Source organism: Elephas maximus, chromosome 13, assembly GCF_024166365.1.
Source record: "Elephas maximus indicus isolate mEleMax1 chromosome 13, mEleMax1 primary haplotype, whole genome shotgun sequence".
Lineage (NCBI taxonomy): Eukaryota > Metazoa > Chordata > Mammalia > Proboscidea > Elephantidae > Elephas > Elephas maximus.
The window spans coordinates 95,572,905-95,595,555 of record NC_064831.1 but is presented as its reverse complement, the minus strand read 5'-3'; the positions used below and the strand labels follow the sequence as shown (position 1 = coordinate 95,595,555).

The window sequence follows — 22,651 nt, the reverse complement described above, 5'->3', positions numbered from 1 at the left end:
GCCATAGTGGAGAAACCTCGTTAATCGTGGACGTTGAGTAGAGTACTCAGGATTTTTACTTAGTAGTGAGGAAAAATTACCCCTGGACTAAAGGTGCTATGATTCCACCTAACAAAGCTTTAAAAATAAGCCTCAAAAAATATCAAATTTTATACAAGTAACATGTGCCCCAGAGCAAAGGTCAAAAATATTGATAGGAATACAAAAATATCTAGCACCAAATGAGAGAAAATTCACAATGACTGACATTCAGTCAATCTTTACCGTTCATGGAAAAAAAAAAACAGGAAAATATAGCCAGTTCTTGAGGAGAAAAATCATTCAGTAGGAAGAACGCAGCAATGGCAGATAGGACAGAATTAGTAGACAAGGTCAGGAGATATAATTCCATATTTTGAAGAAGTTACAGAGAAGTGAACATATTCAGTAGCAGCATGGAAGACGTAACAAGGACCCAAACAAACATCTTGTGATGAGAACTACAATGGCTAAAGTGAAAATCATACCAGATGCCATATTGCTGGACTTAAAAATACATCAATAGAAACCATTCAAAATTGAAGCAAAATACAATGCATTGTGGTGTTTATAACATGTTGAAGACTGAGTAAAATGAACAGTATCAGTGAGCTGTGGAACAAAGTCAAACAACCTGATACACTTTTAACTGGAGGTCCTGAGGGGGAGGAGAGAGGAGGTGAAGCAGGAAAAGTGTGAAGAAATCACATCTGAAAATTTTCCCAAATTTGATGAAAACTGTGAATGCCCAGATTCAAGATGCTCAACAAACCCCAAACACCAGAAATATGAAGAAAATTACACCAAGGGACATCATAATTATGTATCTTTAAAACAATGACAGAGATTACTGTACAAGAAGGCAGAGTAAAATAGCATACTATGTCAAAAGGACAAAGATAAGAAAGACAGTGTGTATTCTTCAAGTCAGAGAACGGTGGTACAACATCTATACAGTACTAAAAGAAGAAACCAAAACTGTCAACCTGGAATTACATCCCTATCAAAAATAGGGTTAAAAAACTAAGGAAAAGTAGATGCTGGGGGTAGAGAGGAATGGAGACTGAGTACTTAATGGGTACTGGGTTTTCCTTTGGGCCAGTGAAAATGTTTTTGAATTAGATAGAGTTGGTGGTTGCAGGACAGTAGGAATGTACTAAAGACAACTGAATTATACACTTTAAAATGGTGAATTTTATGTGAATTTCAGCACAATAAAAAATACTGCAAATAATTTTTTAAGAAAAGGAAAAATAAAACATTAACCCATAGATCCAAGAAACTAAACAAACCCGATTACTATAAATATAAATATACCTACATACTAGCACATCAGAGTCAAAACCAAAACAAGGAGAAAATCTTAAGAGCAGCCAAAGGGCAGGGAAAAAACACATTTTATACAGGAGAACAATAATAAAATGTCACCAGCTTCTAATCAGAAACAGTGCAGTCAGGAAGACAATGGAATTACATCTGTGGTGCTTGGGGGGAGAAAACTATCATCCTAGAACTCTATACTTAGTGAAAATACCCTTCAAATATGAAGGCAAAATACATTTTCAAGTAAAGAAAAGTAGGGTAACCTTTCGGTTAGCAGTTGAGTGCTTAACAGGGCTCCTTGTTCTTATTTGTTGTTGTGTGCCATCGAGTTGATTCCGGCTCATAGCGACCCTATATGACAGAGTAGAACTGCCCCATAGGGTTACCTGCTGCAGTCTTTATGGAAGAAGATGGCCAGATCTTTTCTTCCGCAGAGTGGCTGGTAGGCTTGAACTGCCATGCTTTCAGTTAGCAGCTAAGTGCTTAACCATTGTTCCACCAAGGTTCCTTGTTGTTCTTATTAGTTGCCATCAAGTCGACTTCAACTCTTGGCAACCTGTGTATAACGGGATGAAGTATTTCCTGGTTCTGCACCGTCTTCGTAGTTGTTGCTATGTTTGAATCCATTGTTGCCCCCGTTGTGTCAATCCATCTCATTGAGGATTTCCCTCATTTTCACTGACTCTCTACCAAACATGATGTCCTTTTCTAGCAATTGGTCTTTCCTGATGACCTGTCCAAAGTAAGTGAGCCGACATCTCGCCATTCTTGTGTCTAAGGAACACTCTGGCTTTATTTCTTCTAAGACTGGTTTGTTTGTACTTTTGGCAGTCCACCATATATTCAGTATTCTACCAATATCACAGTTCGAATGCATCAACTCTCCTGCCTTCCTTTTTCCTTGTCCAGCTTTTGTAGCCATATGAGGCAATGGAAAACACCATGGCTTGGGTGAGGTGTACCTTAGTCATAAAAATGACATCTTTGGTTTTCAAAACTTGAAAGAAGGCTTTTGCAGCAGATCTGCCCAATGCAGTACATTGTTTGTTTTTGACTGCTGCTTCCATAGACGTTGATTTTTGATCCAAGGAGAATGAAATAGTTGACAACTTCACTTTCTTCTTCATTTATCATAATGCTGTCTATTGATCAGTTGTGAGGATTTTCATTTTCTTCACATTCAGATCTTTCATTCATCAGTAAGTTCTTCAAGTCATCTTCATTTTTTGGCAAGTGAGGTTGTACCATCTACATATCCGCAGGTTGTTAATGGGTCTTCCTCCAGTTCTCAAGCCACATTCTTCTCCATATAGTCCAGCTTCTCAGATTATTTGTTCAGCATACAGATTAAATAAGTAAGGTGTAAAGATACAACCCTTCCACACACCTTTTCCAATTTTGAGCCACAAAGAAAGTAGAAGGGAAATAGTGAAAATCAATGAAATAGAAAACACGTAAAATAGAGAAAATCAGCAAAGCCAGCAGCTTTTTTTTTTTTTTTTAAGATTCATAAAATTGATAACCCCAGACAAAACAGAGGAAGGGAAAAAAAAAACATAATTTGTAAAAATTCTTTGTATTTTGCTGTTGTTGAGAATATATACTGCAAAACATATGCCAATTCAACAGTTTCTACATGCACATTTCGGTGGTATTGATTACACTCTTTGAGTTGTGCAGCCATTCTCACTCTCCTTCTCAGAGTGAAGGTTCCTATCTAATCTTTGTAGTTGCTGTTGTCAATTTGATCCTACATAAATAAGAGCATAATGCTCAAGGCACATGTTTTTTTACTAGTTAAGCTAAACTACCGTTTGGTTCTAAGAAGACTTCAGGCGATATTTTTGGTTTAAGGTTTAAAGATTATCTCAGGGTGATAGTTTCAGGGGTTTACCCGGCCTTCATGGTTCCAGGAAGTCTGGAGTCCATGAGAATTTGAAATTCTGGTTCCAGGAAGTCTGGAGTCCATGAGATTTGAAATTCTGCTCTACATTTTCGCCCTTTTGATCAGTCTTCCGCTATAGACTCCTTGATCAAAATGGAGCTCTTCTGGTCTCATGGCATCATGCAGCTCTTCTGGTCTCATGGCAGAGGAGGCAGTTGTTCATGGAGGCAGTTAGCTACACATTCCGTATCCTGCTACTGTCCTAACTCTCCTTCTTCCTCTGTTGCTCCAGTTGAACAGAGAACAATTGTGCCTTGGATGGCTGCTTGCAAGCTTTTAAGACCCCAAGCGCTAGGTAACAAACTAGAAGGGAGAAGAGAAGCCCTAAACATGCAAAACTGTAAATTACCTATATCAGGAATGACAAAGGAGATATCACTGCAGATGTCAAACTAAAAGAAAAATGGGTATTGTTAACAAATTTACCAACAAATTTAAGAATTAAATTGAAATTTACAAATTCCTATTAAAAACAACTCTCTTCACAAAACTGACAGAAGAAATTGAAACTCTGAACAACTCTTTGCCTGGTTTTTAAATTTTTTCCCCCCAGTGACTCTTTCATTAAAATCTTTCCTGAAGAACAGAGTTTCTTTGCTGCTAACCAAACGTCGTCAGTTCGAATCCACCAGCCGCTCCTTGGAAACCCTATGGGGCAGTTCTCCTTTGTCCTATAGGGTCACTGTGAATTGGAATCAACTTGATGGCAAAAAAAATTTTTTTAAATGGTTGTACAACCTTGTGAATATACTAAAAACTACTGTATTGTACATTTTAAAAGGCTGAATCTATGACATGTGAATTGCCAGTAACTAAAAAATATGTATATATATCTTTCCCACAAAGAAAATTCCAGTCCCAGATAGTTTCACTGGTAAATTTTTCTAAGCTATTTTTTTTTTTTTTATTAAAGAAGAAACAATACCAATCTTACACAATCTGTTTCATAGAATAGGAAAAGAGTGAAAACTTACCAGCTTGTTTATGAGGCAAGCATCACCTACAACCTAATAAAGACATTGCAAAGAAGGAAAATTACAAGGCCATATTTTCTGTAAATATAGATGCAAAAATCCTAAACAAAATGTTAGGAAATAGGATGCGATGTTATATAAAAACAAAGCAAAACAAAAAAACCCAGTGCCATCGAGTCGATTCCGACTCATAGCAACCCTATAGGCAGAGTAGAAATGCCCCATAGAGTTTCCAAGGAGCGCCTGGTGGATTCGAACTGCCGACCCTTTGGTTAGTGGCCATACCACTTAACCACTACGCCACCAGAGTTTCCAGTGTTATATTAAAGTGGTAGTATATTAATGGTCTGTTTTTGTTGTTAGGTGCCATTGAGTCAGTTTAGATTCATAGCTACCCTGTGCACAACAGAATGAAACAGTGCCCAGTCCTGCACCATCCTCACAGTTGTTGTTATGCTTGAGCCCGTTCTTGTAGCCACTGTGTCAATCCATTTCGTTGAGGGTTTTCCTCTTTTTCACTGACCCTCTAATTTACCAAGCATGATGTTCTAATGATGGCCTAAGAGGGGTTTATTTCAAGAATGCAAGGGTTTAACATTCAAAACTTGGTCAATGAAACTTACCAGATTTACAGATGTCGGAGAAAAGGCATATGATTATCTGAATAGTTCCAAAAAATCTATATGATCATTTCAATAGATGCAGAATATTAGATACAAAAGAAAAAACAAAAAACAAAACCTAATCGTGATAAAAATGTAAAAATGGAATTTTAGCTGACTAGGAATAGAAGATAACTTCTTTAATCTGTTAAAGGGTACAAAATATACAAAAAATAAATCTATCACTTGCATATTTAGTAATTAAATATAGAATGCATTACCATTGTCTTCTCTGGAATAAGACAAAGATGTCCACTACCACCACTTCTAGTCCACATTGTACTAGGTAGTGTAATAAGGCAAGAAAAGAAATACATAAAGATGTAAACATTGGCTTATTGTGTTCCTTTATTACTGTATTTTTACACAAATAACGCATGTATTCTACGTTTGTTTTCCAACTGCTCCCTCCCCCGCGAGGTATTTTTGTAAGCATGCTATGCTAATTTTTTTACAGCAACATGTAAAAAAAAATTGGCATAGTGGTGCTTATGAAAATACCTCGTGGGGGGAGGGCGTGGTTGGCAAACATAGAAGGTGAGTGTTATTTGCGTAAAAATACAGTATACCGTCCGAGAATTTGATTCTGTTGTCAGAGTTTTGTTAACGGTATAAAACGAGTCGAAGAGTTTTCCATTTTTTCTCTGTTTTTGGAATCACCTATTTTTAGACTGTTTGATAGATTTTGTCAGTGAAGCTGTCTGGTCCTGGAGTTTTCTTTGATGGAAGTTTTTGGATTAAATTTAATACTGGTTAAATTTATCTAATAATTATAGGAGTTTTGAAGACATTTTATTTTCTACTTGAGTTCATTTTAATAAGCTATATTTTTTCTAGGTATTTGTTCATTTCTCATACTTTCCAAATTGCTGACAGAATGTTGTTTATAATATCCTCTTTGCTTTGTTTGCAGCATCTGTAATGATGTTCGCTTTTCCGTTCTAGATACTGTCTTGTCTTTTTTCTTGTTCAGTCTTTTGTATTTGTCAATATTATTATTCTTCGTTGTTTTGTTACTGTGTTTTATATTTCATTAATTTCTACCTTCTTTGGGTTTCATTTGCCATGTTTTTTGTCTTGGGCGGGATGCTTAGCTCATTAATCTTCAGTGATTCTTTTTTTCTCATAAGTCCACTTACTGCTGTGAACACATACCGTCCCTAAGTACTGCTTTAGCTGTATCCCGGAGGCTTTGCTGCATAGAATTCTCAATATGTTTCGGTTCAGAACATTTTCATAACCATTATGATTTTTTTTCCTTGATCTGTGGATTATTTTGAAGTCTATTTCCTAATTTCTCAACATTTGGGGATTTTTTAATTATTCTTTTGTTATTGATTTCTATTTTAATGGCATTATGAGCAGAGAATATAATCTGTATGATAGTAGTCATTTGGAATTTGTCAAGACCTGTTTCACGGCCAATATAGTCAGTTTTTATAAATGATCCATGCATGCTTAAAATGAATTCTGAAGTATTTTATGTCCAATGAATGTCCATCCAGGGAGGGTCATTAATGTGCTTTCAACATGACATATCGTTCTGATTTTTGTCTGTTTGTTCTATCAGTTACTGAAAGAAAAAAAAAAAAAACGAAACCCATTGCCACCAAGTCAGTTCCCACTCATAGTGACCCTATAGGACAGAGTAGAACTGCTCCAGAGAGTTGCCAAGGAGCACCTGTGGGATTTGAACTGCTGACCTTTTTGGTTAGCAGCCGTGGCACTTAACCACTGTGCTACCAGGGTATACTATCAACGTATCCTACTATGTCTGATAATTTGTCTGTTTTTCAATGTAGTTCTATAAATTTTTGCCGGATGTTCTTCGATGCTTGGTTATTAGGGACATATGTATTTAGAATTGTTAGGTCTTCTTAGCGAATTGACCCTTTTAGCATTTTATGAAGTGACTTTATCTCTAGGAATCCTTTTAACTTTAAAACATTTTTGTTACTTATTAATAATATAGCTATACAGCATTCTTTCAGTTACTATTTGAATGCTATCTTTTTATCTTCAACTTTTATGTATCCTTTTTTAAACTTATGTCTTACAAAAAGCATATAGTTAGATGTCTTTTTGTTGTTGTTGTGGAGAATATACACAGGAAAACATATACCAATTCAACCGTTTCTGCATGTACAATTCATTGATACTGACTACATTCTTCAAGTTGTGCAGTGCTTTCCACCCTCCTTTTCTGAACTGTTCTTCCACCACTAACATAAACTCACTGCCCCCTAAGATTCCTGTCTAATGTTTTGAGTTGCTGTTGTCACTTTGGTCGGATTTTTTTTTTTTTTAATCTAGTCTGGTAATCCTATTTTAATTGGAGTATTTAATTTTCTTAAATTTAGTATAATTACTGATATATTTGAGTTTATATCTAGCCTTCGTATTTCCTACTCTCTCTCCCGTATGTTTTGGGTTCTCTGTGCTGTATCCTGGATATTCTGCTCTTTCAGTCCCCAGTTCCCTCCTTTGCTGGGTGCAGGCTGTATCTTTATAACCATCTGCGTATGTGGTAGACCAAGCTTGTTGATTTTGTTGTTTAAAACTTCATTATCCTGAATCTTTTGTCTACTTGATCTACCAGATAATGACAGAAAAGCAAATATTTGTTTTGCTTTTTGTTTTTCAAGGTAATAGTGTTAGGAATATGCAGATTCAAGATTATTTTATCACCTTTGTGGATTGTTCATTTTATATTTAAGTTTTATGTTTTTTTTCTCTCTATTGTATTTTACCTTAAATTCTAATTTATGTGATACTAGTATTGCTATATCAACTCTCTTTTAGTTCATACTTGCCAGATATATCTTCTTCTGCTTCATTAGTTTTATGCATTCTGTGTGGTTTTGTTTAGGTATGTTTCTACCAAGCAGCAAATAGGTCAAAAAAGAATTCATTCCGGCAGTTTCTCTTTATAGTTCATGAGTCTAATCTCTTTCCATTTATAATGACAATCAATGTGCTTGAGCTTATTTTCTGCCATATTATATGGTATTTTCTTTATATTTGTTCCTTTGCTTTTTTCTCTCCTTTTTAGCCTTCTGTTAGATTGAGAATTTCTTTTCTTTTTTAAACATTGTTTCTTCCTCTGCTATTTTAAAGACTACTATTTGTTTAGTGGTTAGCTAAAATTTTTTTTTTTTTGATTACAGAAAACGTCAAACATAAGCAAAAATAGAGTAATATAACGGACTCTGCTATACCTAAACCCAACTTCAGCAGTGATCAATTCATGGACAATCTTGTTTCATATATACTCCCTCTACCACATTTCCTTCTTCCTGTATTAATTTAAAATTGTTCCCAAGCATCATGTAATTCCATCTATAAATATCTCAGTGTGTGTGTATAAACATGCATCTATTTTTTTTACATATTTTTGTATTTTTTATATATTTACACAATACGATACTCATATTTAAAGCAAACTAATAGTAATCTCTTTATTTTGTTGTTGAGAATATACACAGCAAAACATACACCAGTTCAAGAGTTTTCTACACGTATAATTCAGTAGCATTGATTACATTCTTTGAGTTGTGTGACCATTCTCACCCTCCCTGTCTAAGTTGTTCCTCCCCCATTAACATAAACTCACCGCCCCCTAAGGTTCCTATCTGATCTTTCAAGTTGCTGCTGTCAATTTGATCCCATATAGATAGCTCTTAAAAGACCGTAATGCTCAAGGCAGACCTTTTTTTACTTTTTTTTTAAGCTAAACTATTGTTTGTTTTTAAGAAGACTTCAGGGCATATTTTTGGTTTAAGGTTTAAAGATTATCTCAGGGGCATTAGTTTCAGGGGCTCATCCACCTTCCATGGCTCCAGAAAGTCTAGAGTCCATAAGAATTTGAATTCTTTTCTGCATTTTCCCCCATTTTTTATCAGGATTTTTCTTCTATGGAATCTTTGATCAAAATGTTCAGTTACGGTAGCCAGGTACCATCCAGCTCTTCTGGTCTCAAGGCAAAGGAGACAGCTGTTCATGGAGGCAGTTAGCCACACATTCCATTACCTTCTTCTCTTCCTGATTCTTCTTCTGTTGCTCCAGGTGAGTAGAGACCAATTGTTGTGCCTTGGATGGCCACTTGCAAGCTTTTAAGACCCCAGGCATTATGCAGCAATCTAGAACATTGAACAGAGCCACTTAACTCATTCTTAGGCCCGTTAACTGGGATGTCTCATGAAACCATAACCCTAAACCTCCAAACCAACGAACCAAATCCCATGAGGTGTTTTGTTGTACATAAGGAGCCTTAGTAGCTATTCTTTGTAGTTGTTGTTGTTACTGTAAATATAAAACCAAAACCAAACCCATTGCCATCAAGTCGATGCTGACTCATAGCGACCCTGGAGGACAGAGTAGAACTGCACCATGGAGTTTCCAAGGAGGGCCTGGTGGAGGATTTGAACTGCCAACTTCTTGGTTAGCAGCCGTAGCTCTTAACCACTACGCCACCAGGGTTTCCAAATGCCTATCATATAACTTTTGCAAATTCAACTTTTTACAGGTGAACAACTTATTGCCAGCAATTACAATAATCGGCTATGCAATCCTACCCTTAATCAGTGTTATTGTCAACGCCCTTTTCCCCTTCCCTCCCACCTAGTAATCTCTTAATATCATCAAATATCCAGTAGATACTCAAAATTTTTATTGTCTTATAAATATCACCTTTTCTTTTTATTGTTAGTTAAAATTAAAATCCTGGTAATGTCCACACAATGCAAATGGTGGCTGTATCTTTTAAGTTTGTTTGTTGTTATTTAAGTTTATATGTAAGAAGGGTCTTGAACAATAATTTAGCTTAAAATTCTAGATTGAGGTCATTTTACCTCATCTTTTACTCACCTTTACTGTCTTGACAATGACAGTACTCCATTATCTTCTGGAATCTGTTGCTGCTAAGGAGAATTTGTTGCCTGTTCAATTGTAGGTAATCCATTATTTTTCCTTTAGAGATCTTAAGATTTTCTCTGTATTCTTCAAGTTATTTGGTTTCATTGTTATATGTTATATATTCATTTATTTACTTTTTTAAAAAATCCTGCTTGGTTCTCAAGTGTCCTTTTAAGTCGAGCACTCATGTCTTAAATTATGGGAGGTTATCAGTTATTATTCTTTAAATATTGCTGTTGACATTCCATCTTGCTGCTGCTTCTTTAGCTCCCGTTTTTATTTAACTTTCCATTCTGTCTTCCATAGCTTTTAAATTTGCCTTCGTATTTTTATGTACCTCCACCAGTCCCTGGGTTCATATACCCTCAAATGCTGGTGAAAACTTGCCCGTGAGCTCAATCACCATGCTCTGCTTTGTTCAGTTGGCAACATTAGCAGTGGCCAGTTTAGCATCTAACCAAGGAGAAATGTCCAGGGTTCCCTTCTTACAACCTAAATGTATATTAATAGGGAATTATTAAGTTAACTTGCATATATCTATATAGCAGTTATTTAGAACACTATTATGTAGTGGTTAAAAAAGAGTAGATCTATTTGTACTAACATGGAAAAATTGCTAAGATATATTAAGTAAAAGAGCAAATACAAGTAAAGCATGTAAAAGACATCATATATATAACTTTATATTTTAGAGAGATATATATACATAATGATTATAAATATGTTTTAAATGTCTGGAAGAACGTATGTCAAACTGAGGACAGAGTTACGTCTGGGAGGGAAGGAGTACTTAACTTTATCTGTAAGTTTGAATTTTTATGCACTGTATAACTTTAAAACTATTTTGAAATGGAGAGACTTTGAATTTAGACTAACTTTAGGAAAACTGGAAAATTAAATTGAATAAAATGAAGTTCATTATAGTCATATATAAAAAGGCAAACATTCAGGAAGAAAATTCTGTTGTTCTGGAAAAGATGCAGATTGACCATCCACAGCACAGTACAGATCAGGGTGCAATAAGCCAGGGACATAGTATGGGCATGACTTTGACAAAGCTCTGAGGTTTAAAAAGAAATACTAACAGGAATTTATAAGTAGAATGTGCAATGTATGAAGGAATCACAATTTACCTGTGGTAATATTTACCTGTGGTAGTATTTACCTGTGGTAATATTTACCTTTGGTAATATTTAGTATCCTTGTCAGTTTGACCACTTTTGGAATCCAGTATACAGTCCTTGGCTCTTTGAAAGTAAGATGGAAATGATGTAGAAGAGAGTTGCAGTTTGGATTTTTAGGAGGGATAAACACAAATTTGATGATACCTTAATAGTTACTTTCATGTATACGAAGTTTTAATCTCGAAGGTGATAACCAGATGGTTTTAGGGAGTTGGGGGATCAGAGGAACACTCATTTGTTGAGTGCCTACTACGTGCCATAAACCGTGCTAAGAGTATCTTATCTGTTACCTCATTTTAATCTATAGCCGGTCACTATGGTAGGCTTTGTCACTCTATTACAGATGGAGATCCCAAGGCTCTGAGGTAAAACCAATTTGCCCTGTATCACCTAGAAGAAAATACTACGAAGTGTAACATACATGATTTAGGTTAAAAGGAAAAACATTTACAATAGTGAAAATTCTTAAACACAGCAGTTGGTCACCTAAGAGAATTGAGCAACGTCCTTTCCCTCTCTGGAAGTTTTATGCTTTTTGATTGTTTAAGAATGGTCCTGGCCAAAGATGGAGGAGATAGACCACATGAGCTCTCAACGTTTCTTGTATAATTAAGTATTTTTATTATCTAATTGTGTTCTTATTTATTTCCTTTTCTCAAGGTGGATAACATAAACATAGCCATGACGGATTTGAAAAAAAAGAAGATCCGTACTATAACTGAAGAGGCCAAAATAGGAGCACATGGAAAACCAGTGATTTTTCTCCATCCCAAAGACTGTGGTGGAGTTCTTGTGGAACTGGAGCAAGCTTGATTTATATTTGCAGGAAACTTAACTGATCTAAAAAATTCTTACCAAAATTCAAAATGACAACAACAACTCGAAAGATTAGATAGGAACCTTAGGGAGCAGTGAGTTTATGTTAATGGGGGAGGAACAACTCAGAAAAGCAGAGTGAGAATGATTGCACAACTCGAGGAATGTAATCAATGCCACCGAATCATACATGTAGGAAGGGTTGAATTAGGTATGTTTGCTGTATATGTTCTCAACCACAACAACAAAATAGAATTAAAACAAACATCAAAATATACTGTGGAGCCCATGATTGCTTCTATCGTTGTGATAGTTACAATTGTGTGTGAACTTGGCTGGGCCATGATTCTCAGTGTTCTGGCAGTTGTAATGTTGTGATCACCTCCCTTTGAGATTTGATACATGATCATACCCATGATGGGATCTGCTGAGTGGTACTGGCAGGGTAAGGGCCTGTGGAGCCTCACCACCGCCTCAGCCTTCATCTCTTCACCCCTTGCTGCCTAGTCCTTCCTGCTCTTTTTACTGGGGTTTTGTTTGTTCTGGATCCTGCAGCTGGCTCCTACTTGTCTGACCTCCAGTTCTTGAGACTTGGGCTAGCAGCTTACCTGCGGTCTTGACTGCTGATCTTGAGATTCGTCAATCTTTCACAGCCTGCAACAGCTCTGCTCTCCAGCTTGCTGATCTTGGGTTCACCAGCCCCTGAGACTACGTGAGTCAGCAGAGGCCTGCAACACCCGTGCTCTCTGACCTGCCGATCTTGGGTTTGCCAACCCCTGTGGTTACGTGAACCTGGAGAAGACTCTTTCCTGCCCTACGGACTTGGGACGTTATAGCCTGAGCCATTTCCTTGGTACAAATCTGTCTATATATATTTATATGCTTTACTGGGTTTGTTTCTCTAGAGAACCCAGCCTAAGACAATCACTTAAAAATTCAAAGTTAAAAGTTAAATGAAAGTTCAAAAGAAAAAAATACATACACACACAAATATATGTTTGATTAACAAATTACATTAAATAGCATGTATATAATTAACATGTATACCTGTTTATGATACAGGCTTACCTTGGAGATACTGCTGGTTCAGTTCCAGACCACCACAATAAAGCAAATATTACAGTAAAGCAAGCCACACGAATTTTTTGGTTTCCTAGTGCATATGTTTACACTATACTGTAGTCTGCTGAGTGTGCAATAGCGTTATGTCTAAAAAAACCAATGTACATACCTTAATTAAAAAATATTACTGAGAAATGCTAATCTTCATCTGAGCCTTCAGCAAGTTGTAATCTTTTTCCCGGTGGAGGGACTTGCCTTGATGTTGATGGCTGCTGACTGATCAGGGTGGTGGCTGCTGAAGGTTGGAGTGGTTGTGGCAATTTCTAAAAATAAGATAACAATGAGGTTTGCTGTGTTGATTGGCTCTTCCTTTCATGAAAGATTTCTCTTTAGCATGTGATGCTGTTAAATAGAATTTTACCCACAGTAGAACTTCTTTCAAAATTGGAGTCAGTCTCCTCAAACCCTATTCCCTGCTCTATCAACTAAATTTATGTACTATTCTAAATCTTTTGTTGTCGTTTCAACAGTGTTCGCAGGATCTTCACTAGGAGTAGATTGCATCCCAAGAAACCACTTTCTTTGCTCATCTGTAAGAAGGAACTGCTCATCTGTTAAAGTTTTATCATGAGGTTTCAGCAGCGCAGTCACATTTCAGTCTCCATTTGTAATTCTAGTTCTCTTACTATTTCCAATGCATCCACAGTTATTTCCTCCGCTGAAGTCGTTAAGCCCTCAGTCATCCATCAGGGTTGGAATCAACTTCTTCCAAACTCCTTTTAGTGTTGATGTTTGACCACCTCCCATGAATCACAAATGTTCTTACTAGCATCTAGAATGGTGAACCCTTTCCAGAAGGTTTTCAATTTACTTTGCCCAGATCCATCAGAGGAATCACTATCTATGGCAGCTATAGCCTTTATGAAATGTATTTCTTAAATACTAAGAATTTCAAGTAAAAATTACTCCTTGAGCCATAGGTTGCAGAGTGAATGTTGTGTTATTAGGCATGAAAACAACATTAATCTTCGTGTACATCTCAGACCTCTTGGATGACCAGGTGCATCATTAATGAGCGGTAATATTTTGAAAGAAATGTTTTTTTCTGAGCAGTAGATCTCAACAGTGGGCTTAAAATATTTAGTAAACCATATTATAAACAGATGTGCTGTCATCCAGTCTTTGTCACTCCATTTATAGAGCACAAGCAGGGTAGATTTAGCATAATTCTTAAGGGTCCTAGGATTTTCAGAATGGTAAATGAGCATTGGCTTCAACTTAAAGTCATCAGCTATGTTAGCCCCTAACAAGACAGCCAGCCTGTCCTTTGAAGCTTTGAAGCCAGGCATTGACTTCTCTCTAACTGTAAAAGTCCTAAATGGCATTTAGCTTAGGCTGAGTTCTCTAGAGAAGCAAAATCAGTGAAGTATCTATATCTATCTATATATATATATACACACAGAGAGAGATGTATATCAAAGAAATGGGTCATGTGGTTTAGAGGCTAGAAAGGCCCAAGTTTGTTGGTCAGGCTGGAGGCTTCTGACTCACATAGCTGCAGGGGCTGGCAAACCTGAGATCCAGATCACAGAGGCTGACGAATCCCAAAATTGGCAGGCAAGCTGCTGGTTCATGTCCCAAGAACCAGAGGTCAAATGAACAGGAGCCAGCTGCAGGGTCCAGAACAAACAAAAGTCAGCAAGCTTTGCCAGAAAGTCCACTTATATTGGATGCAGGCCACACTGCTAAGGAAACTCCTTTTCAACTGATTTGCTAGTCACAGCAGAGCCCATCATGGAGGGGATCTCATTCTATCAAACCTCATCATGGGAGTGATAACGTCATACAATTGCCGTAATAGCCCTTACTCCACTTGTCAGTGGTCCATAGTGGGGGTTCTGCCAGTTGCTGAATATAACTATTCCAATTACGCATTCTGGAACTGGGGAAATCACTACAGGATGTGCTTGGGGATGCACTGGACCTACAGTGAGATGAACATAAGACTCCATTAATAAGCTGATCTCTGTATGTCCCCCCACTCCCATGGTGGGCTGCTATGGGGCCCAGTCAGCCCCATCGTAGTTAGGTATCTTAATTCAGTTAGGGCAGTTCCCACTGTCAAATCTGAACTTAACACAAAATAGCAATCACAGCAGTCTTCGAGGATGCTGGGGCACCCTTCACAAATTTGTTCCTCACAGTTGTGGTAAAAGATGTGTCATCTGGGCATTCTGTGTGTGGGTCTGTGAGTCTAACCTGATCACTCTAGCATGCCAGTTTCCCTAAGCTTTAGGATACCTTCTTCTACAGTTTACCAAGGCAGGTCTGGTACTTCAGCTTGGTTTTGTGTAGGCCACCGCATAATCCACGCTTCAGCAACCCAGCCAAATAAACTATCAGATCCTTTCCTATCCTTTTGAGCTGAAACATTGAATGAAGAATCTGTGCTTAGGGGACCCGTATCAATAAACTCAGACTGATCCGTTTTTATGTTCCTTGCACCATTATCCCGCACCCTTAATAGCCATTCCCACACATATTCCCCAAGTTTCTGTTTGTACATATTAGAAAAGTCAAGCAGTTGTTTCGGAGTGTAGCGTATCTCCTTCTGGAGATAATTTACCCTTTGGGGCTTGCTGAGACTTTAGTTATAGGTCTAGAAGCCAAAATGGGTGGTGGGGATGTGTTTTGAGAACATTCAGCATTTTCTTGTAAAGCATCTTCCTCAGGTGATGCCCCAGGCAGTGACTCAAAGGGTCTACAGACAGCTGGGCCAGTCTCATCAGATGGGGGTAAGGAGTAATGGTCTTACTGAGTAGAGTGGCTTTGCAAAGATGTAGTCATCTCTTCAGATGGAAATGAGAGTGGTGGTTCTGTGGGCAGGTGTGATTCAAGGGAAATTAGGGGCTCAGTGTCCCTACCTTCCTGATTATCTGCCCATATGTCCCTATCCCAAGCTTCAGGATGCCATTTCATCCCAATCAATGCCCTAATTTCAGGTACCACTCTAGGTTGGGAATTCAGCTGGCATTGTGATTCAGCCCCGTGATATTTTTGGCAATATCAGCTCTGTTATTACAAGAAATAAGGCTTCTTGAAGGCAGAAGTTGAAAGTTTGAAGACATTTGTGCAGCACTTGAGCTTTGACTTTGAAGGCCTGAACTCATCTCCTTCAGCATTTTGTCTAGTGAAAATAGGACCAGCCATCCAGTTCCCTTATATTTCTCATTCTGACAGAACTGTAGAAAGGTATCAAACGTGAGATCACCCAGTACCTAACCTCTCACCAGTATCTTGGTGAGGTATCTATTGGTGGTGATACTTCATGTATTTCTATTGCCACCTCATGCTGTGCGTTTGCAGTGCCCTCCTTACTACTGGAAGCAGAGTCATCAACATCTTTAAAACTTTAACAAAACTGAAGAACCAATTTACAAAAAAAAATCCTTATAATTTTGTTTCTTGAGAACCACCCTTGGTACCAAATGCCTTAGGATGGCTTCTCTACAGAAGCAAAACCAGTGAAGTGTGTGTATGTTATATATGTGTATATATATAAAACCCAAAACCAAATCCGTTGCCATCAAGTTGATACTGACTCATAGCGACACTACAGGGCAGAGTAGAACTGCCCCACAGGGTTTTCAAGGAGTGGCTGGTGGATTCGAGCTGCTGACCTTTTGGTTAGCAGCCAAAGCACTTACATATCTATATAAACCAAAACAAACCAAACCCGTTGCCATCAAGTTGATTCTGACTCACAGCAATTCTATAGGACAGAGTAGGACTGTCCCATAGAGCTTCCAAGGAGCGCCTGGTGAATTCAAACTGTCAACCTTTTGGTTAGCAGAGGTAGCTTAATCATTATGCCACCAGCATTTCCTATATGTATATAAGTGTGTGTGTGTGTATATATACACATATACACACACACACACACACACATGCACACAAATAGAGATATCAAGGAAATGGCTCACAAGTTTGTATAGGATGGAAAGTCCCAAGTCTGTTGGTCAGGTTGCAGGCTTTTCCTGAGTCATGTAGCTGCAGGGGCTGGTGAACTCAAGATCCAGACCATGGAGGCTAATGAATCCCAAGATTGGCAGGCAAGCTACTAGCTCAGGTCCCAAGAACAGGAGGTCAGATGAACAGGAGCCACCTGCAGGATCCAGAGCAAATAAAAGCCAGTGAGCCTTGCCAGAAAGTCCACCTATATTGGATGCAGGCCACACCTTCAAGGAAACTCTCTTTCAACTGATTGGCTACTCACAGCAGATCCCAACATCATATGACTGCCAAACTACATCAGAACTGCCAAACGAGAATCGTGGCACAGCCAAGTTGACACACAACTTTCGCGATCACATCTTTCAGTGTAAGGACGTTTCATCTACACTGAAGGTCTGGTGCTTAGTGCAGCCACCTCCATCCGGGAGCTAGATCTGGATCCCTTTCAGTGTAAGGACGTTTCATCTACACTGAAGGTCTGGTGCTTAGTGCAGCCACCTCCATCCGGGAGCTAGACCTGGATCCCTTTCAGTGTAAGGATGTTTCGTCTACACTGAAGGTCTGGTGCTTAGTGCAGCCACCTCCATCCGGGAGCTAGATCTGGATCCCTTTCAGTGTAAGGACGTTTCATCTACACTGAAGGTCTGGTGTTTCATGCAGCCACCTCCATCCGGGAGCTAGACCTGAATCCCTTTCAGTGTAAGGATGTTTCGTCTACACTGAAGGTCTGGTGCTTAGTGCAGCCACCTCCATCCAGGAGCTAGACCTGGTTCCCTTTCAGTGTAAGGACGTTTCATCTACACTGAAGGTCTGGTGTTTCGTGCAGCCACCCCCATCCGGGAGCTAGACCTGGATCCCTTTCAGTGTAAGGATGTTTCATCTACACTGAAGGTCTGGTGCTTAGTGCAGCCACCTCCATCTGGGAGCTAGACCTGGATCCCTTTCAGTGTAAGGATGTTTCATCTACACTGAAGGTCTGGTGCTTAGTGCAGCCACCTCCATCCGGGAGCTAGACCTGGATCCCTTTCAGTGTAAGGATGTTTCGTCTACACTGAAGGTCTGGTGCTTAGTGCAGCCACCTCCATCCAGGAGCTAGACCTGGTTCCCTTTCAGTGTAAGGACGTTTCATCTACACTGAAGGTCTGGTGTTTCGTGCAGCCACCCCCATCCGGGAGCTAGACCTGGATCCCTTTCAGTGTAAGGATGTTTCGTCTACACTGAAGGTCTGGTGCTTAGTGCAGCCACCTCCATCCGGGAGCTAGACCTGAATCCCTTTCAGTGTAAGGATGTTTCGTCTACACTGAAGGTCTGGTGCTTAGTGCAGCCACCTCCATCCAGGAGCTAGACCTGGTTCCCTTTCAGTGTAAGGACGTTTCATCTACACTGAAGGTCTGGTGTTTCGTGCAGCCACCCCCATCCGGGAGCTAGACCTGGATCCCTTTCAGTGTAAGGATGTTTCATCTACACTGAAGGTCTGGTGCTTAGTGCAGCCACCTCCATCTGGGAGCTAGACCTGGATCCCTTTCAGTGTAAGGATGTTTCATCTACACCGAAGGTCTGGTGCTTAGTGCAGCCACCTCCATCCGGGAGCTAGATCTGGATCCCTTTCAGTGTAAGGATGTTTCGTCTACACTGAAGGTCTGGTGCTTAGTGCAGCCACCTCCATCCGGGAGCTAGACCTGGATCCCTTGCTGCAGGTTCTCCGTCGGCACTTGCTGCTCACCTTGCGCTTCTGTGTTACGGAGATGGCGTCTTTCCTTAAACCTCGTGAACCAACCTCTGCTAGCTTCAAACTTTTTTTCTGCTGCTTCCTTACCTCTCTCGGCCCTCATAGAATTGAAGGGGGTTAGGGCCTTGCTCTGGATTAGGCTTTGGCGTAAGGGAATGCTGTGGATGGTTTGATCTTCCATCCAGACGCTAAAACTTTCTCCATATCAGCAATAAGGCTGTTGCACTTTTTTTTTATCATTCGTGTGTTCACTGGAGTAGCACTTTTTTTTTTTAATTTGTATGTGAACTTTTAATTGAAGTATACACTCAGAAAAGTAGACAAGTCTTAAGTGTTGAGCTTCATGAATTTTCACAAACTGGTCACATCTGTGTAACCCAGATTCAGATTAAGAAGCAGAACATTACTGCCACCACCCCACCCCCCCCAAAAAACCCGTTGCCTTTGAGTCAATTCCAACTTATAGCCACCCTATAAGGCAGAGTAGAACTGCATCATAGGGTTTCCAAGGAGCAGCTGGTGGATTCAAACTGCTGACCTTTTGATTAGCAGCTGAGCTCTTAACCACTGTGCCACCACGGCTCCAGTACCCCAGGGACACCCTCATATTCCTTTTATGGACTACCCCAGAAACCCAGCGCCCTGGAGTCGATTCTGACTCATAGCGACCCTATAGGATGGAGTAGAACTGCCCCATAGAGTTTCTCTTGGAAACTGTTTATGGACTAGCACTTTTAATTTCCTTCAAGAACTTTTCCTTTCCATTCACAACTTGGCAAACTGGGCAAGATGCCTAGCTTTCAGCCTCTCAGCTTTCGACATGCCTTCCTTACTAAGCTTAATCATTTCTAGCTTTTGTTTTAAAGTAAAAGACATGTGACTCTTCCTTTCACTTGAACACTTGGAGGCCATTGTAGCATTATTAATTGGCCTAATTTCAATAGTGTCATGTCTCAGGGAATAGGGAGGCCTGAAGAAAGGGAGAGAGACGGGAACAGCTGCTTGGTGGAGCAGTAAGAACACATAAATCAGTATTTATCAGTTAAGTTCACTGTCTTATATGGGCGTGGTTCATGGCACCGCAAAACAATTACAATAGTAACATCAAAGAACACTGATCACAGATCATCATAACAGATATAATAATGAAACAGCCTGAAATATTGTGGGAACTACTAAAGTGTGACACAGAGACATGAAGTGAGCACATGCTGTTGAAAAAATGGCGCCAATAGACTTCCTCGATGCGGGGTTGCCACAAACCTTCAATTTTTAGAAAACGCAATATTGCGAAGAGCAATAAAGCATAGCATAATAATAAAGCATAGCATAGTAAAATAAGGTATGCCTGTACATATGTTAATTACTTGGGATTTTTATACTTGATTTGGAGAAAGCCTGATTACCAAACACTGAGGACACATAAAAAATCATTTTCACAGGAATAAACTTTCTGATCTAAAAAGGGGTTATTGAATAATATGTCAGCTGTGTAAAAATGTGTGTGTGTTGGAATGGATACCAAAGGAGTTAGGGAAGGACACATGTCTGATGATCTCAATGTATGTAGAGGTAATATGGCAACAGTATCATAAAAACCTGAGAGTAAAGAGACCTAAATAGGAGGTTAGGTATCTGCATTCCACTTGAAGTGGTAAAATGTTGATACTAGTAGAGTATGATAAGCTGCATATGTATATTGTAATCCATAGAGCAACTACTAAAAAAATTGTACAAAGGCTTGTACTCAAAAGCACTATAGATAAAAAGGAATTCTAAAGAATGTTCAAATAACCCAGAGGAGGACAGGAAAGGGGAAATGGGACAATGAACATAGGGAACAAAAAGAAAGCAAAATAACAGATTTACATCCTAACATATCAGTGATGTTGTGTGCCATCAAATCAATTCTAACTCATAGTGACCCTATAGGACAGAATAGAACTGCCCCATAAGGTTTCCAAGGCTGTAATCTTCATGGAAGCAGACTGGCACACCTTTCTCCCATGGAGCAGCTGGTAGGTTTGAACTGCCAGCCTTCCAGTTAGCAGCCACACACTTATCCATTGCACCACCAGGGCTCCTTAAACATATCAATAATTACACTAAACGTAAATGGTCTAAACACACCAATTAAAAGAATCTACAAGAAACTTGCTCCAAGTGTAATACAGGTAGATTAAAGGATGGAAAAACATATACCTTACAAATATTAAGGAAAGCTGGAATGAGAGATGGAGCCAACATGGCACCCTAGGCAGACGCATAATGTTGGTCCTCTGCAGTAAAGACCCCCAAAACTAAGTAAAAAAAAAAAAGTAAAACATAACAAATGTCAATCCTGGAACCCTAAGCATCAAGTGAAGGGATAAAGAACTAGACCAAATACTGAATGGAAGAAGAAACTGGAGGAAAACAAAGAACAAGGAGAAATACAGAGTAGAGGTCCCCTGCCAACTAACAGCACAGCATCGCCACCTTGGAGCACAAGCAGCAATGACCCTAGACAGGGAGTATGGGAAGGCAACTTCATGGAGCTTCCAATAGAAGGCAGAGCACCCGGTAAGCACAGAAATACACTTTCCCACACCTCATTCTTCTGCCCTCTATTCCACCTCTAACCCTTCCCACTGGGCCATGCTGCATCATCATGGATAAAGAGCTACCGGCCCACTATCACCCTGGGTCAGCCCTGTCCCAACCTGCTGGATCCTACCACACCATTTTTTTCACTATCTTCCTTTTCTTTCTCCCTCTCAGCCCTGTACACCACCCCCACTCCTTCCCAATAGGGCACCCTGTGCCACTAGGCTAGAGACCTACTAGCCCACTGTCACCCTAGGTCCACCATACCCCCACAAGCCAGCTTCCACCATGCTATTTTTCTTTTTCCTTTTCCTCCTTTTCTTTCTCCCTCCCACTTAACACTGTACCCGACCTCCACCACGTCTCAACAGGACACACTGTGCCACTTTGGCTAGAGAGCCACAGGCCTGCCAGCCCAAGTCCGTCCGGCTCCCACCTGCTGGCTCTTGCCATGCTATTTTTTTATTCTTTTTCTTTCTCCATTCCACCTAGCTATGCCAAGCTGTTTGGCTAGAAAGCTACCAGCCCATCACTGCCCCGGGTACCACCTGCCTCCATCCACTCCAACCTGTCCCCACCTGCCAGCTTTCACCACTTTATCCCCCCATCTAGCCCCATATGCCACCTCTACTCCTTCCCACCTGGCCATGACACACCACTGTAGGTAGACAGGCCCTGGTCTGCTGCTGACCTGGGTCCACCCTGATCCCACCCCCTGGCTCCCACCATGCCATTTTTTTTTTCTTTTCATTTTACCCTTCATTTTCTTTTTCCCTCCCACCTCTTCCCATACCCCATCTCTCCTTCCCTTTCCGTCATCCCCCAGATCAGCCTTGCCCTTACTCACTGACTACACTTTTTTTCTTTTCTTTCTTTCTTCCACCTAGCCCTATAGGCCACCCTACCCTTCCCGCTGGCCGTTGCTGTGCTGTCACGGCTAGAGCATCCCCAGCTCCAGCCCACCACTGCACCAGGCCTGCACTGCCCCTCCTTTTCTGCCACTCAACCATCTGCTGAATGTTGGGAAGGAAGCCCATACCACTCCCTGTGTGACACCCCCGCCTATCTGGCAAGGGTCCATGAACACTCCCACACCACTGGACCAACATCAGGAGGCAGACAGCACCCACCGAGTCTGCCCTCAGCCACCTTGCCAAATCAGTGTACAGTGAAGTGGGATTACCCTGTCTGCTGCTGCCTTGCCCACACAGACAAGGTGGTGAGAGCTATCATGTCCACGTACGAGCAAGCAGCAAAGCATGCCTGGCCCACCCACCCTGACATATTAAAACAAAACAAACAGGATGAAACAAATGAACATACGATAAATAAGTAAAGAAAATAATACCTCAATGTCTCGAAGATACTGACAATATCAAAACATAAAAAAGCAGGACAAGATGGTCCCAGGAAGTAACCAAAAT

The 22,651-nt window shown here is 39.9% G+C and overlaps 1 protein-coding gene across 2 annotated transcripts in view; it reads left to right on the top strand.

The window, feature by feature from the left end:
* MCEE (methylmalonyl-CoA epimerase) overlaps positions 1-13,373 on the top strand; it is a 49,454-nt gene extending 36,081 nt beyond the window's left edge. Inside the window, exons 3-4 of one of the 2 annotated variants that reach the window (XR_007519876.1) lie at positions 8,825-8,987; positions 11,681-11,766. Coding sequence is in view for 1 of the 2 variants with exons in the window: in XM_049905580.1 (XP_049761537.1) it covers positions 11,681-11,833 (153 nt within the window). In the remaining variant the exon portion in view is untranslated. Of the gene's footprint in view, positions 1-8,824; positions 8,988-11,680 lie in introns of both variants that reach the window. The other variant, XM_049905580.1, reaches the window with a different exon arrangement.
* The last annotated feature ends 9,278 nt before the right edge of the window (positions 13,374-22,651 follow it).